Below are 22,062 nucleotides of genomic sequence, written 5' to 3'. Positions count from 1 at the left end.
TAAAAGCTGTAACGTTGGCATCAGGGCAGCATTTCGGTCTGACTGAAATTGCAAATCGTGGGACAGTTTGTCGACTAGAGAAAAAAATCTCAACCCTACTGAAACGAAACCTTTGAATTAACTCCTAATCATTGTATTAGTTAGTTCTGTCTCGCACTTTTAAATAGTGTCCTCTAGTGGGTTTTAGGAAGAGAAATTAACACATTTTGATTTAAAATATGGCACAAAAATAAACATATTGAAGACATCTGCTGAGATAGGTGCTAATTATACTGTAGCATGGTAGGAATTTGCAGCTCAAGTGAGTAGGTTAACATTGTAGGCTAGAGTTCACTAGCTAGTTATAGGATCAATGAACCGGCATGATAAAAGAGAGCCACGACATCTACAATTAACTTGAGATGATTTAACCATTTCGTTTCTTTTACTATTTTAAACTTCATATATATTTTTCAGTGGGGCTACTCCAGGGATCACTTCTCAAGATCTGTACATAACTGTGTCTCAATTATGTTGTTAATGTCAGATATCCTCTGTTCAATTTTCGTGCCTGACAGCTGCAGGTCTGACACAGACCGCTATGATCCGTAATTTTCAGGGTTGAGGATAGCAACGACATCACGTACACAAAAGACTTCACAAACTCTCCCTCACTATATTACTTTTTTGCTCGAGCAATATTCCATGCCACCTGATACGATGCCAACGTGACCGTTTCAGAGTACTTCGTGAATTTCCGAAAAAGCTGAGTCTTTTTCTCTGACTGACGTTTCAAAGTATTTACCTTGTGCTTGCACAGCTCTATGCCTTTAGGAACTCCTGGGCTATGTTAGCATGGTGTGTGGAGAGACGGCGCTCCAAGTTTGAGGCTTTGAAATGCGACAGTGACGTCTGGCATATTAAGCAGAGGGGTTTTCCATTTCGCTCCGCAAATAATTCCTCCCATTCAGGCAAAAAACGTCCGGTGTTCATCTTCATATTTTCGTTTAGCTTTACGCTTTCCTGGATCCATGGCATTATGTCAGTAGGTAGCTACTGCTAGTCTGGCTAGTAACTCTCTGAGACTGGGTGCACACATTAGAATGTTTCATGTTTGGAACATTAACGTTAGACATCTCTCAAGATCGCGTGATGACAAAATATACATGAATAAATACCACATTCAAATCGGACAGCTTTTTGTCTGTATTGCCAAATATATGCATATGCATTTTAGATGTTTATTTTACAATATGAAAATTCTGTACACCAAGAGCAAAGTCAGTAGGCAATCGAGCTGGAGCCGAGCCGCACGTCAACCGGCAAAGAGCCGCATGCGGCTCGCGAGCCGCAGGTTCGCCACCCCTGCCCTAGACGATAACATTTCCTTCACTATGCTTGAGGGATGGTGTCAAGCATTCCTCCGGCATCTTTTAATTTGTTCTGCACCTTCTGACTGCCTTGGAATAAAAAAGAAACCAATGACTGTTCGCAAAAGCCCCGCCCCCTTAGTTACTGTTGCAACGCCCGACAAAACTCCCAGGACTGTCAACCCAAAAGCCATGGCGAGGACGGGGACCAGCGCTATATCTGTCAGTGTCAGTGATTCTTTTTGGAGTAATATCTCCGCAATATCCTCCAGATCAAGGCAAAAGGGACTGCAATATGCAGTGGAAGGATATATCCAAAACATTAAGATCAACAACGAAGGGGACACAACAATAATCGAAGCAAAAGCATACAGGTCTCAATCAAAAAATAAGAAACCCCACAACCTCTTCGTTAAATGCAACCAGCACAACCTTGTAGACTAGTCATGTTCGTGGCACGGTGGCTCAGGTGCTTGCACTGCCGCCTCACAGCAAGGTCATGGGTTCGATTCCCGCATCGGGCGCTGTTGGCACTGGGGGCAGGTCCCCCCCAGACCTTGCGTGTTCACAAGGGGTTTCCTCCACTAAGAACCCCAACAGAAAAAAACATGCAAAAAGAACAGAACACTCTCCTGTCCGTCCCTGACCAAGACGGACGGTTCACTTGGTCCCCGGGCGCTGAAAAGCTGCCCACTGCTCCTGGGGGGTCCTGGAGGAAGGACAGTCTGGGATGGGTTAGCTAACTAACGGTTAGCGGGTTAGCTAACTAACGGTTAAAGGCAGAGATTACATTCACAGCGACCTCAGGCCTGCGTGTGTGTGTGTGTCCTGTGTCGCCTCCATATCCACGTGTGTGTTGCAGTGTGTCGCTTGTGCAATAAAAAACTGATGTACGTCAGCCTTGTTTTGTTTGTTGTTGTTTTGTTGCATCGCTGGGTAATATTCTGTATATAATATTTCAAGCTAGCTTCTAATAACCTACAAAGATTATTTATTCTTATTCTTTATTCCGTCTCTGTCGAGAGACTCTGGAGAGGTAGAATAGCTAGCTAACTAGGATGGTGACAATCTAGAGTACAGTACAGTAACGTAGCAGTGTGGAGCAAGATAGCTGCTAGTAACGTTAATGTTCAAGGAATGTGTGTGCATGTTGCTGAAAGTATTTCACAGTCACTGTAACTTGCTTGTAAAATGATGACCCTGATGTATGCTATTGCTTTGCATCAGATCGCCAGGTTATTGCTCTCAGGTTGTGCCTTATGCATACCTTGGGATATTCAGGAGTAGGTTGCCTATTCACAAAAAGCTACAAAGATTAAAATAAGTTCATAATGGCCTTTTGGGACGTTTTGGTCAACATTGATACAGTATAAGCGCCTGGCAACTTGCTGGCGTTTGTTAATTAGGATATCTCAGCGTGCAATTTTACAGACTGTAACATTAACATTTTGACGGTTACATTAACATTTTGATTTTAACATTAACAAATTTGTTGGAGAGACTATACTAGTAGTGATAGTAATACTAGTTGACATGAACCATAACTGTTTGGGGATGTTCTCTCAACTACATAGCTTAGTTAGTTCGCTAGCTAGCTGCAAGCAGTTTCATTTACTTTGGAGCAGACATATGTGTGTTTGTTGATCTTCGATATATTGAGTTGGGAGTGGGGTCTCCCACACTGTTTAATCCACTGCCGGCACCTTTCCTATAATCTCTCAGGGTACCTTGTGTCAGATCTACATGTCCCGTAAGCACACCGTTTCACCATGTTGCTCAGACCTCAAAGTTTGTCGGAGCCTCTTCTCTTAGTAGCGGTTTGCTAAGGTTGCGAGGGGCGTTCTAGGGAGGAGTTTCGCGAACGGTCAATTAGCTGAAATAATTAACAGCACAAAACTCCATTTGTCACCACGATATGCCACTCTAAAGACTATAATTCACTTTTATTTATGCTGCATATTACTGTATAGCACTTTGCTCTTATTTCAGATTCATTGGATACCAACCTTCCGTCCAGATGACAGATTTGCCAAAAGTTGGAATATCATAATACTTTGGTGTGTCATTGTTTCGATATTCACTGAAAGTTGGGTGCTTTTCTTCGCAAATAACTTGGAAACAGGTGGTATGTATTTTTTTATTTAACTTTTCTGTAGGAAAGTCTATGTTGACATGTAGACTCGATGCTAGTGTTGAAAGATTTGGAATCGACCAGAAGAAATTGATAAAAAATTGATACATCTGTTCATCAAGATAACATTGAATGGACTTAAAATACATAACCAATATATTACCAATGGATTGAATTGCTATTACTGATGGAAATGTTTAATTAATTGTTATCGTATCCCTTATTTAATCTTTAATAACAATTCAATCTTAATTGGTTATTTAAGAGAGCCCCTAAAATCTATCATTCTTTTCAGAAAAATGTCTTTGATTAAAACATAACCAAAGCAACACTCTCAAATCCAGCATTGTTTTACCAAGTGATGAACACTATACATCAGATTATAAAGAATCTCAAGATTTTACAAATGTTTCCACTTCTTGTGTGTATACCCAGCAAACAAAATAGCGTCCTCTTGACATCCTCTAATGGTGCTCTTTGAACGTTCCCTTAACATCAATGTGTAGGGTTCCCTTTCCGTCCTGGGGACGTTCCGGGGACGTCTGGGAAACATTTTCTAGACGTCCTGGGGACGTTATTCAAGGACGTTTCAAAGGACGCACCGCGAACGTAGCAGTTTTAGCAATGCTAGATGTGCTTTCGATGACCTTTAGTCGCCTTATATGGCACTTTTTATTATTATTATTATTATTATTATTATTACTATTTGTTGTTGTTTCTGTCGCTGTGACTTACTTCTACTAGACTACTACCATTTTTATTTTCTCCAAGCTAAAAGAAAGACATATTCAGGATAAAATGTGGTGATATTTATAATTTAATATAGTTTTAATATTTATAATACAAAAATTGCATGAATTTCCATGAAGTAATTAGAGTTAAAGGCAAATACACAAATAATGATGAAAGGACAAAATAATGCACATTAAAATAATAAAACAAAACAGGATAAGATAAATATATTATTAAATGAGTAAAAGGAATATGAATTAAAAGGCAAGACAAAAAAAATGATGAATTAGACACATTATACAAATAAAATGAGCATGATAAAAATAAAAAAAGGAGGAAAATAAGAAGAGAACAGATTAAAAGCTACAGCAGAAAAAAGGTAGTTAAAAAGGACAATACATTGACATTTAAGTCTGGACTTGACTAAACACAAATATTTGAATTTCTAATAAAAAGTGAATATATTTAATGACCGTTGGTAGTTGTGCTCCCTCTACCTATATCTTTTGATTTGTCTTGCAGATTTTGTGCAATTTGGATCCTGCATGTTTTAGTCCAAAGTTTTAAAGATTTTCTTGAGCTATTTTAAACAACGACATAGAATTGAAGAAGGTTGGTGAAATTTGAGCTTAACAGCCAATCAAATTACACCGCTCCCTTCCATGCTCCTGAAGCAACGTATTGATTGGCGCTAATTGTTTATGGGTTGGGGCACTGTGTTTGTTTACAGAGCAAGGACAGTGCAAACCGTTTTTTTGTGCTCACACCAAATGGACATCTAAAGGACAGTGAGGATCAATTAGCTGAATTTGATAAAAAGTATATTGGCTTAGAATCATGGACCCAACCTTTAATCAAAGCTACTGTCATTGGGCCTCATTCTCGAACATTTTCTACGTTTCTTCTAAAATGTTTCTTACGGACTTTGGAAAACCAACGTGTCAGGGAAAAGACCCTAAACAGTTAGTTAGCAGATTAAAGACACCACCCAGCATGTAAGTGAACTGGACTTGTTTACGCCGCGTCCGGCGGAGAGCAGACACCTTGACCAGGGTCTCTCTGACGTGCCATGCTAAAACAAAGTCCCTTTATTAAAAATCCAATGTTTACACAGGATGGCAGACAGGATTCTGGGATACACTTAGGATAACTGCACCTTAGCTGAATTTTACTTCTGTCCAGCAACAAGACATTTCATAATACCCCCGATTCCTTCTTATCTTGCACCTGTTCTCAAACAGACATTCTACAACCCCCAATTCCTTCTTGCCTTAGGTAAACATATACGTGAGGTATCTGGGTTAACATTCTTGACTCTGCTAATTGTCTTCCAAAGTCCAATCTACATGGAGAACGCAGGGCACACAGCATTTTGGAACAAACCTTAAAACAAAAAGACATTCATGATAAAATATGATAATACTTTCTTTAACACAACATAAGAAAAACATCTCCGCCAGATTCATGAATGCCTGAAAATGTGTTCTAAAGCAGCAGAAGTGTTCTGAACTGTGCTCCCCGGAAGAGGTTTCTTAAATTGAAAGCGCGTTCTCGTGCACCTGGATTTGCATACATAAACGCCCTGCCAGCTCCTTATAAGGGCACGCAACCGTAGTGACGTGTGCAGTCGGAATCGACCGAATCAACGCGAAAGCAACTCCAAAGCGAGTCATGTCAAAGCGGAAAGCGAGCACCGGTCGAGTAAACGCAGATCTAACTTCACCGGTGCAGAGGTGGAGGTACTGTTGAAGGATGGAGATGTGTCTATTCTATTCCATTATGGCTATATCAACGCGATTGAGTTTAGTGCTTGTTTATTTATTCACTTACATTTGCAGTGTTCGTGTAGTCCTTTTATTTATTTTAGGACATCACGATGCCTCGTAGAATCATGACTTTAAACGTGAAATATAATTGTTAATGATACAAATATTCTCGTATTTATTATTATTATAATTATTTTAATCCAAGGATGTCTGTAGAGTTGATGTGAACGCAATCACCAATGATTTCTCACAAATTCAGCCCTTAACACTTCTAACACGGAGTGGCCAAGTGGGGCATCTTGTGGTTTTTTGAGGAATCGCATTTGAGAAAACTCTTGAGATTTACGACTGCTATTTCGCGTTCTGAAAGTCTTCTGAAGTTCAGAACAAATCCCAGATGAGAAAACTTTCATGAATGCCAAATTTGTTCATAAATCCACCGGAAGTGGAGTTCAGAAGAAATTCCTTCTTAAATTCTTCTCAACTGCGTTCGAGAATGAGGCCCATTGTCTTAAGCCTGTGAATAGAGCAAGTAATGATGGGTTGGGTTGCCTGCACAATCGCCTTTTTTGAAGCATATTATGGTCTTGTGGGAATCGCTAAGGTTAGAGAAAAAAAAAAGCCCCATGAGTTTGTTCCACCTCTGGGAAGTTACTGAAAGCATTGACATTTCCTGAATATTATCAAAAACTGACAGTCAGAATGACTAATGTCTAAAAAGCTGTCATTCCTAACTTGTGGATTAATTGACCGATCGCCAGGGCCCCGCCCCCTTAGTTACTGTTGCTACGTCCGACACAATTCCCGGAACTGTCAAGCTAAAACCCATGGCGAGTACGGGGACAAGCGCTATAGCTGTCAGTGTGAGTGATGATTTTTGGAGTAATACCTCCACGATATCCTCCAGATCAAGGTAAAAGGGACTGCAATATGCAGTGGAAGGATATCCAAAATATTAAGATCAACAACGAAGTGGACACAACAATAATCGAAGCAAAAGTATACAGGTCTATAAAAAAAATGAGAAACCCCACGACCTCTTCATTAAATGCAACCAGCACAAACCTTGTAGACTAGTCATCTTATTTCACCACTGGGTAAGATCTGTATATAATATTTCAAGCTAGCTAATAACCTACAAAGATTCTTTATTCGTATTATTTATTCCGTCTCTGGCGAGACACTCTGGTACTGGAGGTATCTATCGATCTAGCTAGCTAGGATGGTGACAATCTAGAGAACAGTACAGTAACGTACCAGTGTGGATCAAGATAGCTGCTAGTGACGTTATTGTTCAAGGGATGTGTGTGCATGTTGCTGAAAGTATTTCACAGTCACTGTAGTGATAACTTGCTTGTAAAATGATGATCCTGATGTAATGCTATGGCTTTGTATCAGATCGCCAGGTTATTGCTCTCAGGTTGTGCCTTATGCATACCTTGGGATACTCAGGAGTAGGTTGCCCATTCACAAAATGCCACAAAGATTAAAATAAAACAACTTCATATTGGCCTTTTGTTCAACATTGATACAGTATGTTAAGCTCGAGCTAGTCTCTCCAACTAAAGTGTTAATGTTAAAATCAAAATGTTAATGTTACCGTCTGTAAAATTGCACACTGAGCTATCCTAGCTAGCGATGTTGATGTTACGTCTGTAAAATTGCACGCTGAGCTATCCTAGCTAGCGATGTTGATGTTACGTCTGTAAAATTGAACGCTGAGCTATCCTGGCCAGAGATAGCAAACGCCAGCAGCATAAATACAAAGTGTTCGTTAAAAGTTCTGTTCATAGCTGGCGTTTGCTATCGCTAGCTAGGATAGCTCAGAGTGCAATTTTACAGACGGTAACATTAACATTTTGACGGTAACATTTTGATTTTAACATTAACACTTTAGTTGGAGAGACTAGTTATGTACTTGTAGTGGTAATAATACAAGTTGTCATGAACCATAACTGTTTGGGGATGTTCTCTCAACTAGACAGTTAGTTATCATACCTAGCGATAGCGTAGTTCGCTAGATAGATATCATAGCTAGCTGCAAGCAGCTTCATTTACTTTGGAGCAGACATATGTGTGTTTTTCGATATATTGAGGTGGGAGTCGGGTCTCCCACACTGTTTAATCCACCGCCGGCACATTTCCTCTTGTGTTTTGGGCTTTGGAAATGCGGGGGAAAAAACACGCATCCCTCTAATCTCTGTGTCAGATCTAAAAGTCCCGTAAGCACACTGCTTCACCATGCTGCTCAGACCTCAAAGTTGTCGGACCTTCTTCTCTTAGTAGCGGTTGCTAAGGTATGATTGGACGAGGGCCGTTCTAGGGAGGAGTTTCGCGATCGGTCAATTGAATACATAGTCTGATGGGGTAGATTGATAGAACAATACTGTAAAAAAAAAACGATAAAACATGGATGACACATTTTTTTACCTGAATATATCTGATATTCCCTATGCCCTATGCTGTATCCTATGAGATTGTTAGGTGTGATGGACAATGAAGAACATATCTCAATTATAACTGGTCATCCGTCATTCCCATTATTTAATAATAATTTTAAAAAAAACTTCAAATATTCTAGAATCATTACACATAAAGTGGCATGTTTCAAGTCTTTTTTGTTTTAATCTTGATGATTACGGCTTATAGCTCATGGAAATTAATGAAATTACGGGGAAAATTAACTTTTCCACGATATTCTAATTTTTTGAGATGCACCTGTATATTTGTCATATGTCTGTTAGATATGGTGACTTCTCTTCCAGTGATAAAATGTTATCAGTGTAAACTGTTATTGATTGCGATACGTATTATTGTGTACCATCTTAAATCCTTTGTTGCAGGATTTTATTACAAGCACATGGGACTGATGTATCTTCTTCTCAGCGTATTGATTGATTGTGTTGCATTGATTGACATATTCATCAATCTTCGCATAGAAGTTATGACAAAAGATGGTAATGTATTCATGCAGGATGTATCTCTCATTTAATTAATGTGTTGTTAAACATCTGTCTTCGCATTAAACTGTATTTAGTTCAGAATTTTAGAGATTTAAATATAAATTATAAAATTTGTGGAAAAATATGTTCAAGCTTCTGCTTGACTGGTAGTAACTATTTGATGCAGTTTAGGAGGGAAAATTGTGCTCTTTTTTTCTGAGCAATGCCTGACAAATTCCATCCTGAAACTTTTCACAGTCACATATATATGTTTATTGTTCTCTCTCTCTCTTCCCGTAATTTCTTCCTTCATTTTTACAGGTTATTCAACAGATTTCATATCTATATTCAATAACTATCGGAAATCTTGGAATTTGTATTTTGATGTCCTGGCTATTTTCCCATTTGACTTTTTCTCGTTTGTGTACACTGGTGAACTTCATTGGAGAAATTTAACCTACTTCAGATTAAATCGGCTTCTGTGGATTCGTAAGGTGAGATTTTGAACATGACATACCTTATAGAAACAGTGACTGACTGTCTGTCTAGTCATAAAATAGAGGTCTGGAGGGGATGGATTGTTTTGTCCCGTTCCCGCAAGATGTTTTCCTGCTCCCGTACAATGCATCTTTCATGTTTTGTTCTACTCCTGCCCTCAAAAGCCGTAGGTAGTCTATGCTGAAGGGATTTTTCAGTCCCATTTCTGCCCACTCTCAGAAACATGAGTTCTGTGTAAAAAACACAAACTTTGCGTCTGTTTATGCAAAACATAAAACCGGCACAATATCAAGGCAAATGTATTTATTGACAGTCTATCGTAGATAACATGTGAAACTTGACGTTGGAATTTTGTTTCTTAATGTTACATGTGACAGCAAACCCTTTTGCCATTCTCACAAGGTATTCATAGATACTTGGCTAAGATGCTACCTAGCTGCAGATGCTAGCTGTGGTTACTAGCCTACTGTATTTATTCTTTTTTTTCCACACAGGATCCTTAATTCATGCAAATATTTAATACAAGTCTGACAGACAAGCAAAAAGATTACATGATCACGACATACTGAAAATCACAGTTTGCCTTTATTGGGGGGGGGGCATGGCTGTTTATGCGCACTATTCTCTGCAAGAATTGTTTTGTGTTTTTAACATCACACCATTTTTCATTCAGGTTTATTGTCATTTCAAGAAAAGTGAGAAGGATCTGGACAATGACTTGTTTGTGCAAAGATCTGCGAAGTGTATTTTTCTCTTGATTTTTATTCTACATGTTTGCTCCGGGTGTTTGTATCTCGCAGGATGCTCAAACTATCGGTAAGAACCAGAATTCCTCTCTGAAACTATGCTATGGGATAACTTTGACCACTGAGAGATCACCAGGCGTTGATGTAGCATAATGCAGATATCATATCAGGTGGATGGGATTTGCTTGTTCTGTTTACCATCTGATTTATTTTCAGGTGGACAGTTCTGATTTAAGTAAAATGTATTTAGGCCTCGCATTTTGGTCAGAATCACAGGATTTTAAAAATGCTAAATGTTATTTTTTTCATAAAAAGAATTCCATTATATGACCTTTTTTATTATTCATTTAGGTAAACTATTATTATCATGTAGCATATATATATATATATATATATATATATATATATATATTGGTGTGTGTGTGTGTTTGTTCCATCAACAATCTAACTAATAACCTGATGAGAAAGAAATTGCCTCATGTAATTGTCTCACTTGGAATTAAGTACTCCAATCTGAATGAAAACTTAGATTGTAATTGCACAATAAGAGCATTCATAATTCTGATTACTTCGTGAATATGGGTTCCGTGTATGTTCAAAGACAACTAACTCCACTGCATTTTCCTGAAACTGAAAAAAAAACATTGGTAGATCCACAGAACATCTTTGGAGCCTGTCTGAATTTCCCTAGAGCCTATCAGCGCTCTGAATACAAATAAGGGCTGGAGAAGAGAGGGGGAAACTAAAAACAAAATTATCTCAGCTCGCGGTGCTGCCCCGTGAGTCGGATCTGCTCCAAAATAGATTATTCCTTGGCCCATGCTACACTTTTCCACCAAGTTTCATGAAAATCGCGCAGTAGTTTTTTTTTTTTGCATAATCCTGCTTACAGACAGACAAACTAACAAACGAACTGCACCGATAACACAGTCTCCATGGTGGGAATATGAATGAAAGCAGTGGGAGTATTTATAGCCCAAGATCTGCAGCCCTATTTGGTGGTTACCGACTCGGAATTATGTCACCCGATGGGAAAAAAATTAACTGTGGTACAATATCCCCTCCTGCACAAATTTCAGCAGTAAGGCTCTATGAAACACCACAGAAATTGTAAACAAATTGACTCAGACACCCTATCTAACTTTCTCCACTGATAGTTGGAACTCCAGAGTAAGTGAAAGCTACCTCACTGTAGTAGAGACAGAAACCAGGCCTAGGCAGTGATGCTGCCATTCTTCTGAATAGAAAGTTTTATTTGTCTAAAGTTTCCTAAATATAAAGATACCGAAACTACAGTTATCGCAGCCCAAAAACTGTGATATCGAACCGTGGGCCCACTCTACCATTGCATCCCTAGAATCCATATTAATGGTGAATGGAATATTTCAGAATATATCAGAATAATTTCATTGGAAGAAGTACCTCACATTTACTTTAAGAATTAACTGAGAAGAATGGGTGCAAAAACATTCAACTTGAGTACCTAAACACTACTTAATTGGAATTATATTACCTCATTTTAGCCATAGGAGCTGTAGAGTTAAAACCTTGAGTGAGCTATGGCTTGTGACTGGATGTTATAGTTTGAGGAGCATTTACTGTTTGGGAAACATTTAGGGCCTGTTCGAAAAACGTAGATAGCTGTCTTGATCCTTGATATCTCGTTAGACAGGTGTCTGACGAGACATGTCTTTCGGATTTATTTTTTTCAAACGGCTTTTTAAGATAGCATTTACGTTAACGTGTGACGTTGGTACGCTGAAAGAACGTTAGGCTATCTAACGTAGTCATGTTAGAACGTTGGCTGACAGACACCTCGCAAATCACATCAACCATTATTGCTAGTTACAATAACGGTGTTATCGGATAGTACAGTGTCTATTTCTCTGTAACTTTTGAAAAATCTAAGCGAGAAAGCGCAGCGAAAAATGTACATTTACATACAAAACACGGCCGTCAGCGGAGTTTGGTCCGCCATCTTTGTTTACAATTTGCAGTTGCCGGAGGGAGCTGGCGCACAGATTTATGGGTAATAGGCAGTTTCAAGGATTCATCGATGCTACCTTGAAAAATGACCGTCACGCGAACGATTATAAGTTATCTTATATAACAGGAAGAGACAGAATAACGGTCTCGAACAGTCCTTCCTTCCTTACTATCCTCGTAAGAGACCTCGTTAGACAGCATTTTAAGGGTTTTCGAACAGACCCTTACTCTGATCTTGCTATGTTTTTCCTCTCTCCAGATGTGACGAGGATTCATGGGCATGGAATACTGGTCTGAAAGAAACTCAGTCAAATTTTTATCATTACATGGTTGCTGTATATTGGGCGACTACAACAATGACAAATATTGGTAAGCATAAACCCTTGAAGCACTTGTATATAACAGTCAAACAAGTCAAGACAAGGAGTAAAGACAACTCCTCCCCCAGTACTACAGAGGTGTACAGGGTTGGGAAGGTTCAAAAAGGACGTTAGTAGGCATGTCCAAACTAAAAATCACGTCTCAGGATTGCTGCGCACATAAGTTATTTCGGGTGCATCAACTGTACTCAGTCTACCTTACCCAAAGACTGACTACGATAGCCAAACGCATTCACCGTTAATAAAACGTTCCACGAAAGTTCTCCAGCGTTTAAACGTTGAAGAACGCTGGTCTCCATGAGAACTTTTGTGCATGTTCAAAAATTTATTTTTGGACCAGCGTTTTCCGCCGATCACCGACGATTACTGACGATTACAGCGTTCATCAGCTTTCACACAACGCTCTTCTAGTGCTATACCAGCGACCATGGACGATTACCAACGTTTCCTCTAACATCATAGAACGTTGACCAGAACGTTATGGTGTGACTGGGCCTTTAGGCGCGCAACCATAGTTGACACTTCATCAGAGATGAATTTTCCCAGGGGAGATCATTCTATAAAATGTCCAGGATCAATGTAAATCAAGTGGTGGGTCCTTCTTCCGGCACATGAGTATGAGTAGCGTGACTTCCCGGTTACATGCCAGCGACGCGACGGAAGCGAAATTCTTTATCCCATTCATTTCTGTTGGAGGCAGGCGATTGTGACGTAGATAAGCAATAAAAGTTGGGGAAAGTTTAATCCTATGCAAATGAGGAGCGAATTTCACCAGCAGCGGCCAATCAGATTGTTGGTGTTGTCTCTGACGGTTTGAAAATTGCAGAACTATGGCGTCATTCGGTCGTTTAATTTGGTAAAAAGAAAAGCTTGGCTGGCCTTGTAAGGAGTTATTGTTGTTCCTGGTATGTTAGATATTTAATCCTGTGCTTACTTTAACACAATGACCGTTTTGATATAAAGACAAGTGACTCGATTGCTTACAAGCTTGCTAGTCCAGTCTGTAATGCTATTTCCACATGCTACGCCCACTCAAAGCGAAGCAAGTGTTTTGCGGCGCTGGCATGTATCCGTACCGTGAGGCACAACAACCTCCGCCACTACACTTTATAATTTAAACTCCCTGGGTAACACCGTACTCATGAAAAACATAATTGACCACCTCAAATGAGTTCTCTGAGCAACACAACGGCCCTATTAAGGGCCACCCCAAAGACCAAATTAACAGCTTGCATTGCTGGCTGTGTCTGTGTGTTTGTGAGGGTGCTAGTGTGAGCTAGTCAAACACCGTATAGGCGCTAGCTAGCTAGTTAGTTTGCGTAAGATACTGTAATTTAAGATAACCCTGGTAAAAACCCATCGATTATGTGTTTGTGATGTGTAATATCAATCTTTTATCAGTCATTCACGTTATTTACGTTTCCATTATTTACTGCTAGCCATTACACCAACACAAGTGTAATTCAGTTGCTATAAATGTTGAACAGCATTAACCGTAACATAACATTAAAAGTCAGGCAATCAACATTGTTACTCAAAGACAAAATAACGGTCCTGGTATAAGCCAATCAAACGTATCGTGTTTTCCGTATCGTGTCTTAACCAATCATTACTTAGAATTACTTCCGTGCGAAGCAGGTCGTCTGGCTACCACCCATCGTCTATTGACAGAGACTGTCCAGACGGCGAAAAGATGCAAAGCAACAGAATTCATGGTATATTAAAAGCTCTAAAGCTTTTCACCAAAAAAATTATATTTGGATGTAACCCCTTTGTAATCACCAAATTTTGTATTTGTAACTGTCATTTAATTACATAGTTTTTTCTCAGTAATAGTTCTCCTTTATTTTGTAATTTAATTACATAATTCCGTTACCTGTCACTAGTTACTCACCAACCCTGGTGGTACATAACTGAAATAAATATAGGGTAGGTAGTTTTTTCAGCAAAAAAATAAGGCAAGTTTTGGACAGAACAATGGTTTCTGTTTATCCTAGAACAATGCCTCGCCCAACCACCAATGGTAAATTATTGAAAAAGTTTTAATTTTAGTGATAGGAATCTGGCTCCTGCTATCCCACTGAATTTTGATGGGAAAAAAAAGACCAGTACAGTGATGGGGTGATTGTGGTTTAGGAGGTAGAGGAGTCGGAAGCTAGTTTGATCCTGACTCCTCACCAAGTGTCGAAGTGTCCTTCAGCAAGATATTGAACCCCCAACCGTTCCCGATGTGCAGGTTGACAATTTAGATAGTAGCCTCTGCCATCTGTGTATGAATGGTTAGATGTCTGAGGCATTCATCTGTAAAGCGCTTTGAGTGGTCTAGGAGTAGAAAAGCACTATATAATAATGCAGTCCATTTACCATTTACATAATTGCATGCAGCACAGTTGTAACATAATCTGATCATATTAAGGTATGAATTTGAATCTCTGCTCATGTGATTAGCTGAAATTGAAAGATCCCTCTGAAAGGCTCAAGAGAATGCCCTTTTGAAATTCAAATGCATTTGTGAAGTCTCTAACCCATGTGCCCAAATGCAGGAAAGTTAGCAAATGCCAAGTGGTTTGTAAATACAGGCTCGCCAGTCTATAAATAAATAAACTCAAAATGTCAAATGTCAGAATGTTTTTGGTTGAAATTGCAAATTCTTTTAAAGACATACATTTCTGGATTTATTTTACGTTGATATAATATGAGAAATGTTGTGTGTGCATCAGACAGCCCTTTTTTCATACCCTAACCCTTTCATATACAGGGCAAAATGCCTTTATATATGTAGTTTTAAATATTTTTATATATTATATATGTTTAGTTAATTCATATGCAATGATGTGTGCTTTAAAAAAATATCCATATGTATGTAGCAAATGTTGGCTGTATTTATATGTGTATGGCATATATTTGTGAATTAAGAAACAGATCTAGTCTCAAAAGTAGAGGCCAGAACAATACTTCCTTATTTTCACTCTTCTTGTCATTGCACATTTAATATACATTTTTCAATCTTAGGATACGGTGATATTCTGCCCAGCAGTATGACTGAGAAGTTAGTGGCAGGAATGGTTGGCTTAGTTGGACTGTTTATGTTTAACTACATTGTCAGTCAGATTTATGCCACATTATCCGCCAAAAATGCATCTAGGTAAGTAATGGGACAGTTTATTACTAAGAATTTGTGATGATTAACAGTAGAATGGCCAGGCAATTTATAATCGTCTTTACACCAAAAGTACATGTCTGAACCTAGTGAAAAATTAACGTAAACATGACTATACTCTCTGTTGACTATTCATTGTAGACAGACAATGGTCAAATAAGTAAAAAAGGTGAAAGCAATGAGACAAAGCAGCAGAAGTTGAAAGCAGTGGACAGCAGTGAATTTGAGGCAAAAGCATTACATTTAATGGAATGAATATTACATTTACAGAAAAAATTATGTGGATGAATCAGTCAGTAGTGTCAGCAAATCCTTGTATGTAATGTCCAGTGTGGTGTAATGTGTTGTGCATAAACAAAAGTTAAAATCTCAACTAAATCATAACCTCAAACTAGTGCTGTCAGTTTAACGCGCTATTAACGGCGTTAACGCAAACCCATTTTAACGCCGTACATTTTTTTATCGCGCGATTAACGCGATTTTATTTTTTAAAAATTTTATATATTTTTTTTTTTTTTAGATTAACGTTCTTTTTGGCCTTGCAAACTGTGTAGTAGGCTAACGTTACGGTTTGAGTGAATGGTGAGCGCGATACGGCGAAATGGATGATAAAAAACTTCTGAATGGAAAGTTTACTTTTAAAAGAAGCGAGCTTCACTGTTGTCTGAAAATGTCAACAGGCAGCTGGCTGAAAGCAAAGAAGTAGTAGGCTTACCTTTTATTGGTAACCTAACTGTTACGGTTCATTGTTTCTGAAATAAGAGGCCTGACTGCTATGTTCCCAGCAAACTTGAAAAAAAGAAAATATTAAGCCATGGTTTAACTGCACTATAGGGTCCTTGTTTAGCTGAAATGTGCACTTTATAATTTTATTTTGTACCGCCCTGTTTGGCAATGTAGGTTTTCAATCAAATAAAACATTTGCATAAAGCAAGCCAATCCACTTTTCCATGTTGATAAGGGCATTGAAATAAAAATAAAATGATGGAAAAAAATAAATAAACGAAGGGACATTTAGAATAGATCAAAATTTGCGATTAATCGCGATTAATTTTGAGTTAACTATGACATAAATGCGATTAAATATTGTAATCATTTGACAGCACTACCTCAAACACAAGCCAACCAAACCAACATCCAAAATCAAATACCAAGCCTCAATCATTTCTCTTCCATACAACCCATAAAGACAGTTATTTTAATAGAGTCCACAGGTGTAGATGATCAAACTGATGACACAGATATAGATGATTGAGCTTTCCAGCCACACCCACCGGCTGTCACTGCGTTCACACCACGGGCGGCAAGAACGTAATTTTCTACGTGAGGTGGCAATAATATATATTGTATATAAAGGCTAGCATAGGGTATGAGGTAGAGTAAGTGTACGGCAGTGAGGTGGCGGTGGGTGCAATTGGCCGAGGGTTTCTACAGGTAGACCGGGTGGAGAGATTACAGCAGCGTCCCATAGCGAAGATAGTCTAGATTAGGAGAGAAAGAAAAATAACAGAGTGAGTGGGTTATTATAGACATTAGCAATGGGAGGGAGAGGGAGAGAGAGAGGCTGCATGGGTGGGTGTATGGGGATTTTATTTAGTATTTAGTTGGCTGGTGACAGTCGCAAAACGCGCCATGTGCTGTACCCGGGATCTTCCGCACTCCTTCACGGTACAACATACGCTGTCTGTAGCCCAGTTTTGTTGATTAGGGGGGTATTGCATGTGTTTAGATGTGTTTAGCTATGCTGGCATTTAGCAGTTAGTTTGGTTTGGTACATATGGAGATTTTAGTCGTAAGCTTTGTTAGGGTTGCAGGGTACAACATACGCTGTAGCCCAGTGATATACGTTTTTATTTTATTTATTTATTATTTTTTTATTTAAAAAAAAAAAATTCTTGTGTGTTCAGATATGTCTAGTTATGCTTGCTGACTGGCTGGCCCGCAGGTGATGGGTTTGTTGACGCAATTACTTATGGCTATAGGATATACTAAAGAGGAATGTCTTTAGTCTTGATTTGAATATAGGTAGGGTGTCTGCATCTCGGATGGAGGCAGGGAGATTGTTCCAGAGGAGGGGGGCTCGGTAGCTAAAGGCTCTGCCTCCTACTGTGGTTTTTGATATTCTTGGAATTACAAGGAGGCCTGCACTCTGGGAACGGAGCGGTCTTGGAGGGCGGTAGGGGACAACTAATTCCTTAAGGTAGTTTGGAGCCAGGTCATTTAGGGCTTTGTATGTTAGCAGGAGTACTTTGAAATCAATTCTACTTTTGACAGGGAGCCAATGCAGAGAGGCAAGTACAGGTGAGATGTGCTCATATTTTTTTGTTCTGGTGAGTGTACGGGCAGCAGCGTTCTGTATAAGTTGGAGGCTCTTTATTGAGTTGATGCTGCATCCGGACAGGAGAGCATTGCAGTAATCTAGTTGGGAAGTAATAAATGCATGTATTAGTTTTTTTGCATCTTGGAGGGATAGGACTTTTCTAATTTTGGCAATATTGCGTAAATGAAAACATTATGTCTTTGAGATCTGTTTTATGTGTGAGTCAAGTAGGAGGTCTTGGTTAATAGTTACACCAATAGGGCCAATGATTTTCCGTTTAAAAAAAAATGCATTTTCCGTTTCACATTTGGTGAATTCCGTTTTTTTTTTCCGTTTCAGCTCATTTTGTTCACCCTGAGGTAGATTGATGGCTTAAAATGAGTGAATAATATGTGCCCTTCTTAGATTGTTGTTTGCCAGCCATCAACAGAACAGAAGACTTAACATTTTTAGTTTTAAATGCGATTGGGAAGACGAGCGCATGAATGTGACTGAATGTGGCTTTAGCGGAAATCTGTGGGTCAACCGTTGAAAAGGGGGACGTGGCCGGAGCAGAGTTCAGTGCAGACGTGACATCTTCTCAGTGGTTTTGTTCTTTAATTAATGTTTGTTCATCGTTGCAATCGTTGTTGTGTTTATTTGAAAGAAATATAGCCTTGCAGCCCAAAATAAAGGGGAATTTGGGCGATTTGTATGAACAAAATGATGTTTCCGTTTCAAAGGTGCAATTCCGTTTCAAAGTGTTCATTCCGCGAATTCCGTCCGTTTTCCGTTATCGCGGAAAATCATTGGCCCTACACCAAGGTTTTTGATGCTAGTATTGGGTGTTGGGATGCCATCGAGTGTGGATAGATGGCTAGATAGTGTCATTCTCAATTGATCGGGCCTACAAGCATAACCTCAGTTTTATCAGAGTTGAGGAGCAGGAAGTTGTTAGCCATCCAAGATTTTACATCTTGCAGGCAAGTTTCTATCTTGGGTAAATGTACAATTTCATCAGGTTTCATGGATAGGTAGAGTTGGGTGTCATCAGCATAGCAGTGGAAGTTAATGCCATGGTTCCTTATGACAGCACCTAAGGGTAGCATGTAAAGGGAAAAGAGCAGTGGTCCGAGGACAGAGCCTTGGGGAACACCGTAGCTTACTCTAGTGTGATTGGATGACTTCACATGGACATGAAAGAATTGATGGCGATCAGAGAGGTAAGCTCTAAACCAGGATAAGGCACTAGCGCCCACTATTGACGCACCGCACCTTATGCGTGGCAAAAGCCCAAACTGCAAGCACCACAACTTCAGTTTACCAGGCAAGAAGGTCGTATCAATAGTATTGAGAGCCTTAACAATGAATTCTCTAAGCTCTGAAATCTGTCGTCAGTCACTCAGTCACTCAGTGTGGAATTGTTCCACCTGCCTAAAGTCTTCACAGGCTTTTTTACATTAGAGGGAATCACCTCGGCATCAGTATAAAATATCTCTTCCATCAGTTTTCCTTCACTGATAGAAACACTTCTACATTTGTTAGGTCTCACTTTCATCCATACCCATTTCAGACTGTCTTGGCTAACAGCCGACAGAAACATGGAGCAGTTCTTGTCAGTGTCGTCATGTAATCCATTTAAGGTGGGAGGTAATGGTATTATTTTAGTACCAAAAGATTGTAGGAGACTCAGTCTGAGATAAGATCAGTCAAGGAACCGGTTTATCTTGTACAGGGATGCGCATCAAGGGAGAGAGAAAGAGGTTTCACTCAAAAGCTTCATCTATGTCTCTTCTAGTCAGCCATTGTAACATTTCAGTTCTTATATCCTCTGAGTATAAGGGGTGTCACCCCATAGCCCCATCCCTCCATGAATATGTATCAGATTACTACCTCTGAGACAGAAAAAAACTAATTTGTCACACAGAGGAAATTGGTTAAGAGATCCAGCTGTGAGCAAATGTTTCAGAGGCCTGTATTCATGAAGGCAAGGGTTATCAAAGACACTTTGATATGACCAAGAGGAGGGGAGAGGTGAGAACACTCATTCACACCTCTCTCAGGTCATTCCATCTACTAGTATATTCAACCAGAAATGCTTACATTGTAGCCTGTCCAATTAAAAGCAACAAATACAAATGAATATAAGATTAAATGGATTATTGAATATTGTCAATCATTATTAACTCTGATCCATTAATTCAGATTTTTCAACTCCTTCAGAGGTAATCGGGTGCCGTCCTGCACCAACAATCCATTTAGATGCCTTTATAATTACTAGGGGTGGGAATCTCTTGGCACCTCACGATTCGATTCCGATTCAGAGGTCAACGATTCGATTCTAAACCGATTATCGATTATCAATTCTAAACCGATAAAATGATTATCGATGCATGTGTATTTTTAAAACATTTGAGTTTGCTACTCAGTCTCAAATCACTTCATACTTTGTGTTTGATAATTAAAGAAAATCAACAGATGAATTACCTTCTCTATTTTTTTATTAGAGAAAAAGCTTTTCCTTGTCACAATTATGACTTTCAATGAACAATGCAATAATCGATGCAGCTTGCATTTCAACACAAAATGAATGTGTAAAAACTGTGTTTTTTTTTTTTATTATTAAAAAATCGATTATGAACTTTTCTGAATCGAGACAGAATCGTTCTAGAGAGAATCAAGAGAAATCAAAGAATCGATTTTTTTTCCCACCCCTAATAATTACGTACATTATCACAGTGAAAGCCAGCTGTGAAATGGTACCTCAGTGGTACATTAGGGCCGGGAGAGGATGCAGACCTTGCAGCACCTCTTGCACCTCACTCCACCTGGGCGGGCCATCGTCCATTGATGAACCCATCTCTCCAAGTGGAGGAATGTCTGCCTGTAACATGAGATCCTCATGCCTCAGATTGTCTTTATGTAGCTGTTGAAGATAGTTCTCTAGGTCCTTTTTTTCCATTCTCAAACCTTCTGTTTTCCCGGGTGAATAAAGACTTCACAAACTTAAATGGATCCTTGTGGAATGCAATCCTAGCTTGTTCTTTCTTCTTCCTTTGTTCATCTGAGGAGCTCTGCCCACCTTAACGTAGCCAGTCTACTCTTTACCTCTGCTTTCAGTACACTAATAACTTATCTCCGTTCATCTGCTGCTCGTTTCCATTGCTTCGTCAGCTGCGTCCTTTCTGAAATAAAATACCTTTACAATCCTGACAGCCTTTCCCCCCCTCAAACACACAAAAAAACAAACACGACGGTTAACACAACCAAAGATTTTTTACATTTTTATTTTCATATCTCTTACTGGAATTACGTATGCCCACCACCAGAGGTTGCAGCATAAAAGTGAAACATCCAGAAAGAGAACACAAGCACTGTAGCACCTCCCAAATAAATAGGAATAAAACAAATTTACACTGAGGTCTGAAATGCTGTGAACTCCACACATTTGACATCCTAGATCTTTCCCAATGGGGTCAGCAACTCTTTCAATAGTGCCACCTTTCTTGAAAACACCAGAATGAGACTTTGATTCCAAGGACTCATCTTGGCTCAACGCTGCTTCTAGCCTCACCCTTGAAACCAGTTTGACAGAGGCTGGCAATGAATCCTGTGCCTCAAACACTCAGTTGAACTTTGTGCTGCATTCTGAGGAGCCATACTGAAAGAATATATAATGTTCAGTTCATAGCGGTTGCTACAATTTGCTAGGGGATTTTTAGATCTATCAGCTGGCAGTTTTGAAACCTGTGCATTACCCGATTTGGCAACACTGTTCATGTGCGTCTGGCCTCAATTTCTCTGCCCCCTTATAAAATAAATTGTGTGTTCATTTCACTGAGGTGTAAGGGGGGTGACATGGGTGTTTCCAAAATAGAATGTTATGCATTTAGCTTTCAAAGCTAAAGCTTAGCTTTAGCTTTCTTTTCTGTTGCTTCACTAACTTCCTCTGCCCGCTAGTCAATAAAGCTGTGACTTTCTGCCTCCTTTGTAACAATGTAGCATTGCCCTTTGCATGACCTGAACCTAACTCTGACCTGGTTTTATTTCAGGCTACAGGTATATCCAACGTG

General features: G+C 39.3%; 1 protein-coding gene across 3 annotated transcripts in view; it reads left to right on the top strand.

The window, feature by feature from the left end:
* The window catches only part of LOC105906018 (potassium channel KAT4-like), an 84,121-nt gene extending 67,963 nt beyond the window's left edge, over positions 1-16,158 (top strand). For all 3 annotated transcript variants that reach the window (XM_031577760.2, XM_031577762.2, XM_031577759.2), the window contains 6 exons: positions 3,339-3,474; positions 8,822-8,935; positions 9,242-9,414; positions 10,092-10,234; positions 12,410-12,519; positions 15,543-16,158. In XM_031577760.2, coding sequence (XP_031433620.2) covers positions 3,339-3,474; positions 8,822-8,935; positions 9,242-9,414; positions 10,092-10,234; positions 12,410-12,519; positions 15,543-15,679 — 813 coding nt within the window. In that variant the 3' untranslated portion in view covers positions 15,680-16,158. The remainder of the gene's footprint in view (positions 1-3,338; positions 3,475-8,821; positions 8,936-9,241; positions 9,415-10,091; positions 10,235-12,409; positions 12,520-15,542) is intronic.
* The last annotated feature ends 5,904 nt before the right edge of the window (positions 16,159-22,062 follow it).

The sequence above is a fragment of the Clupea harengus genome, chromosome 12 (assembly GCF_900700415.2).
Source record: "Clupea harengus chromosome 12, Ch_v2.0.2, whole genome shotgun sequence".
Lineage (NCBI taxonomy): Eukaryota > Metazoa > Chordata > Actinopteri > Clupeiformes > Clupeidae > Clupea > Clupea harengus.
This window is presented reverse-complemented; position numbering and strand designations above follow the sequence as displayed.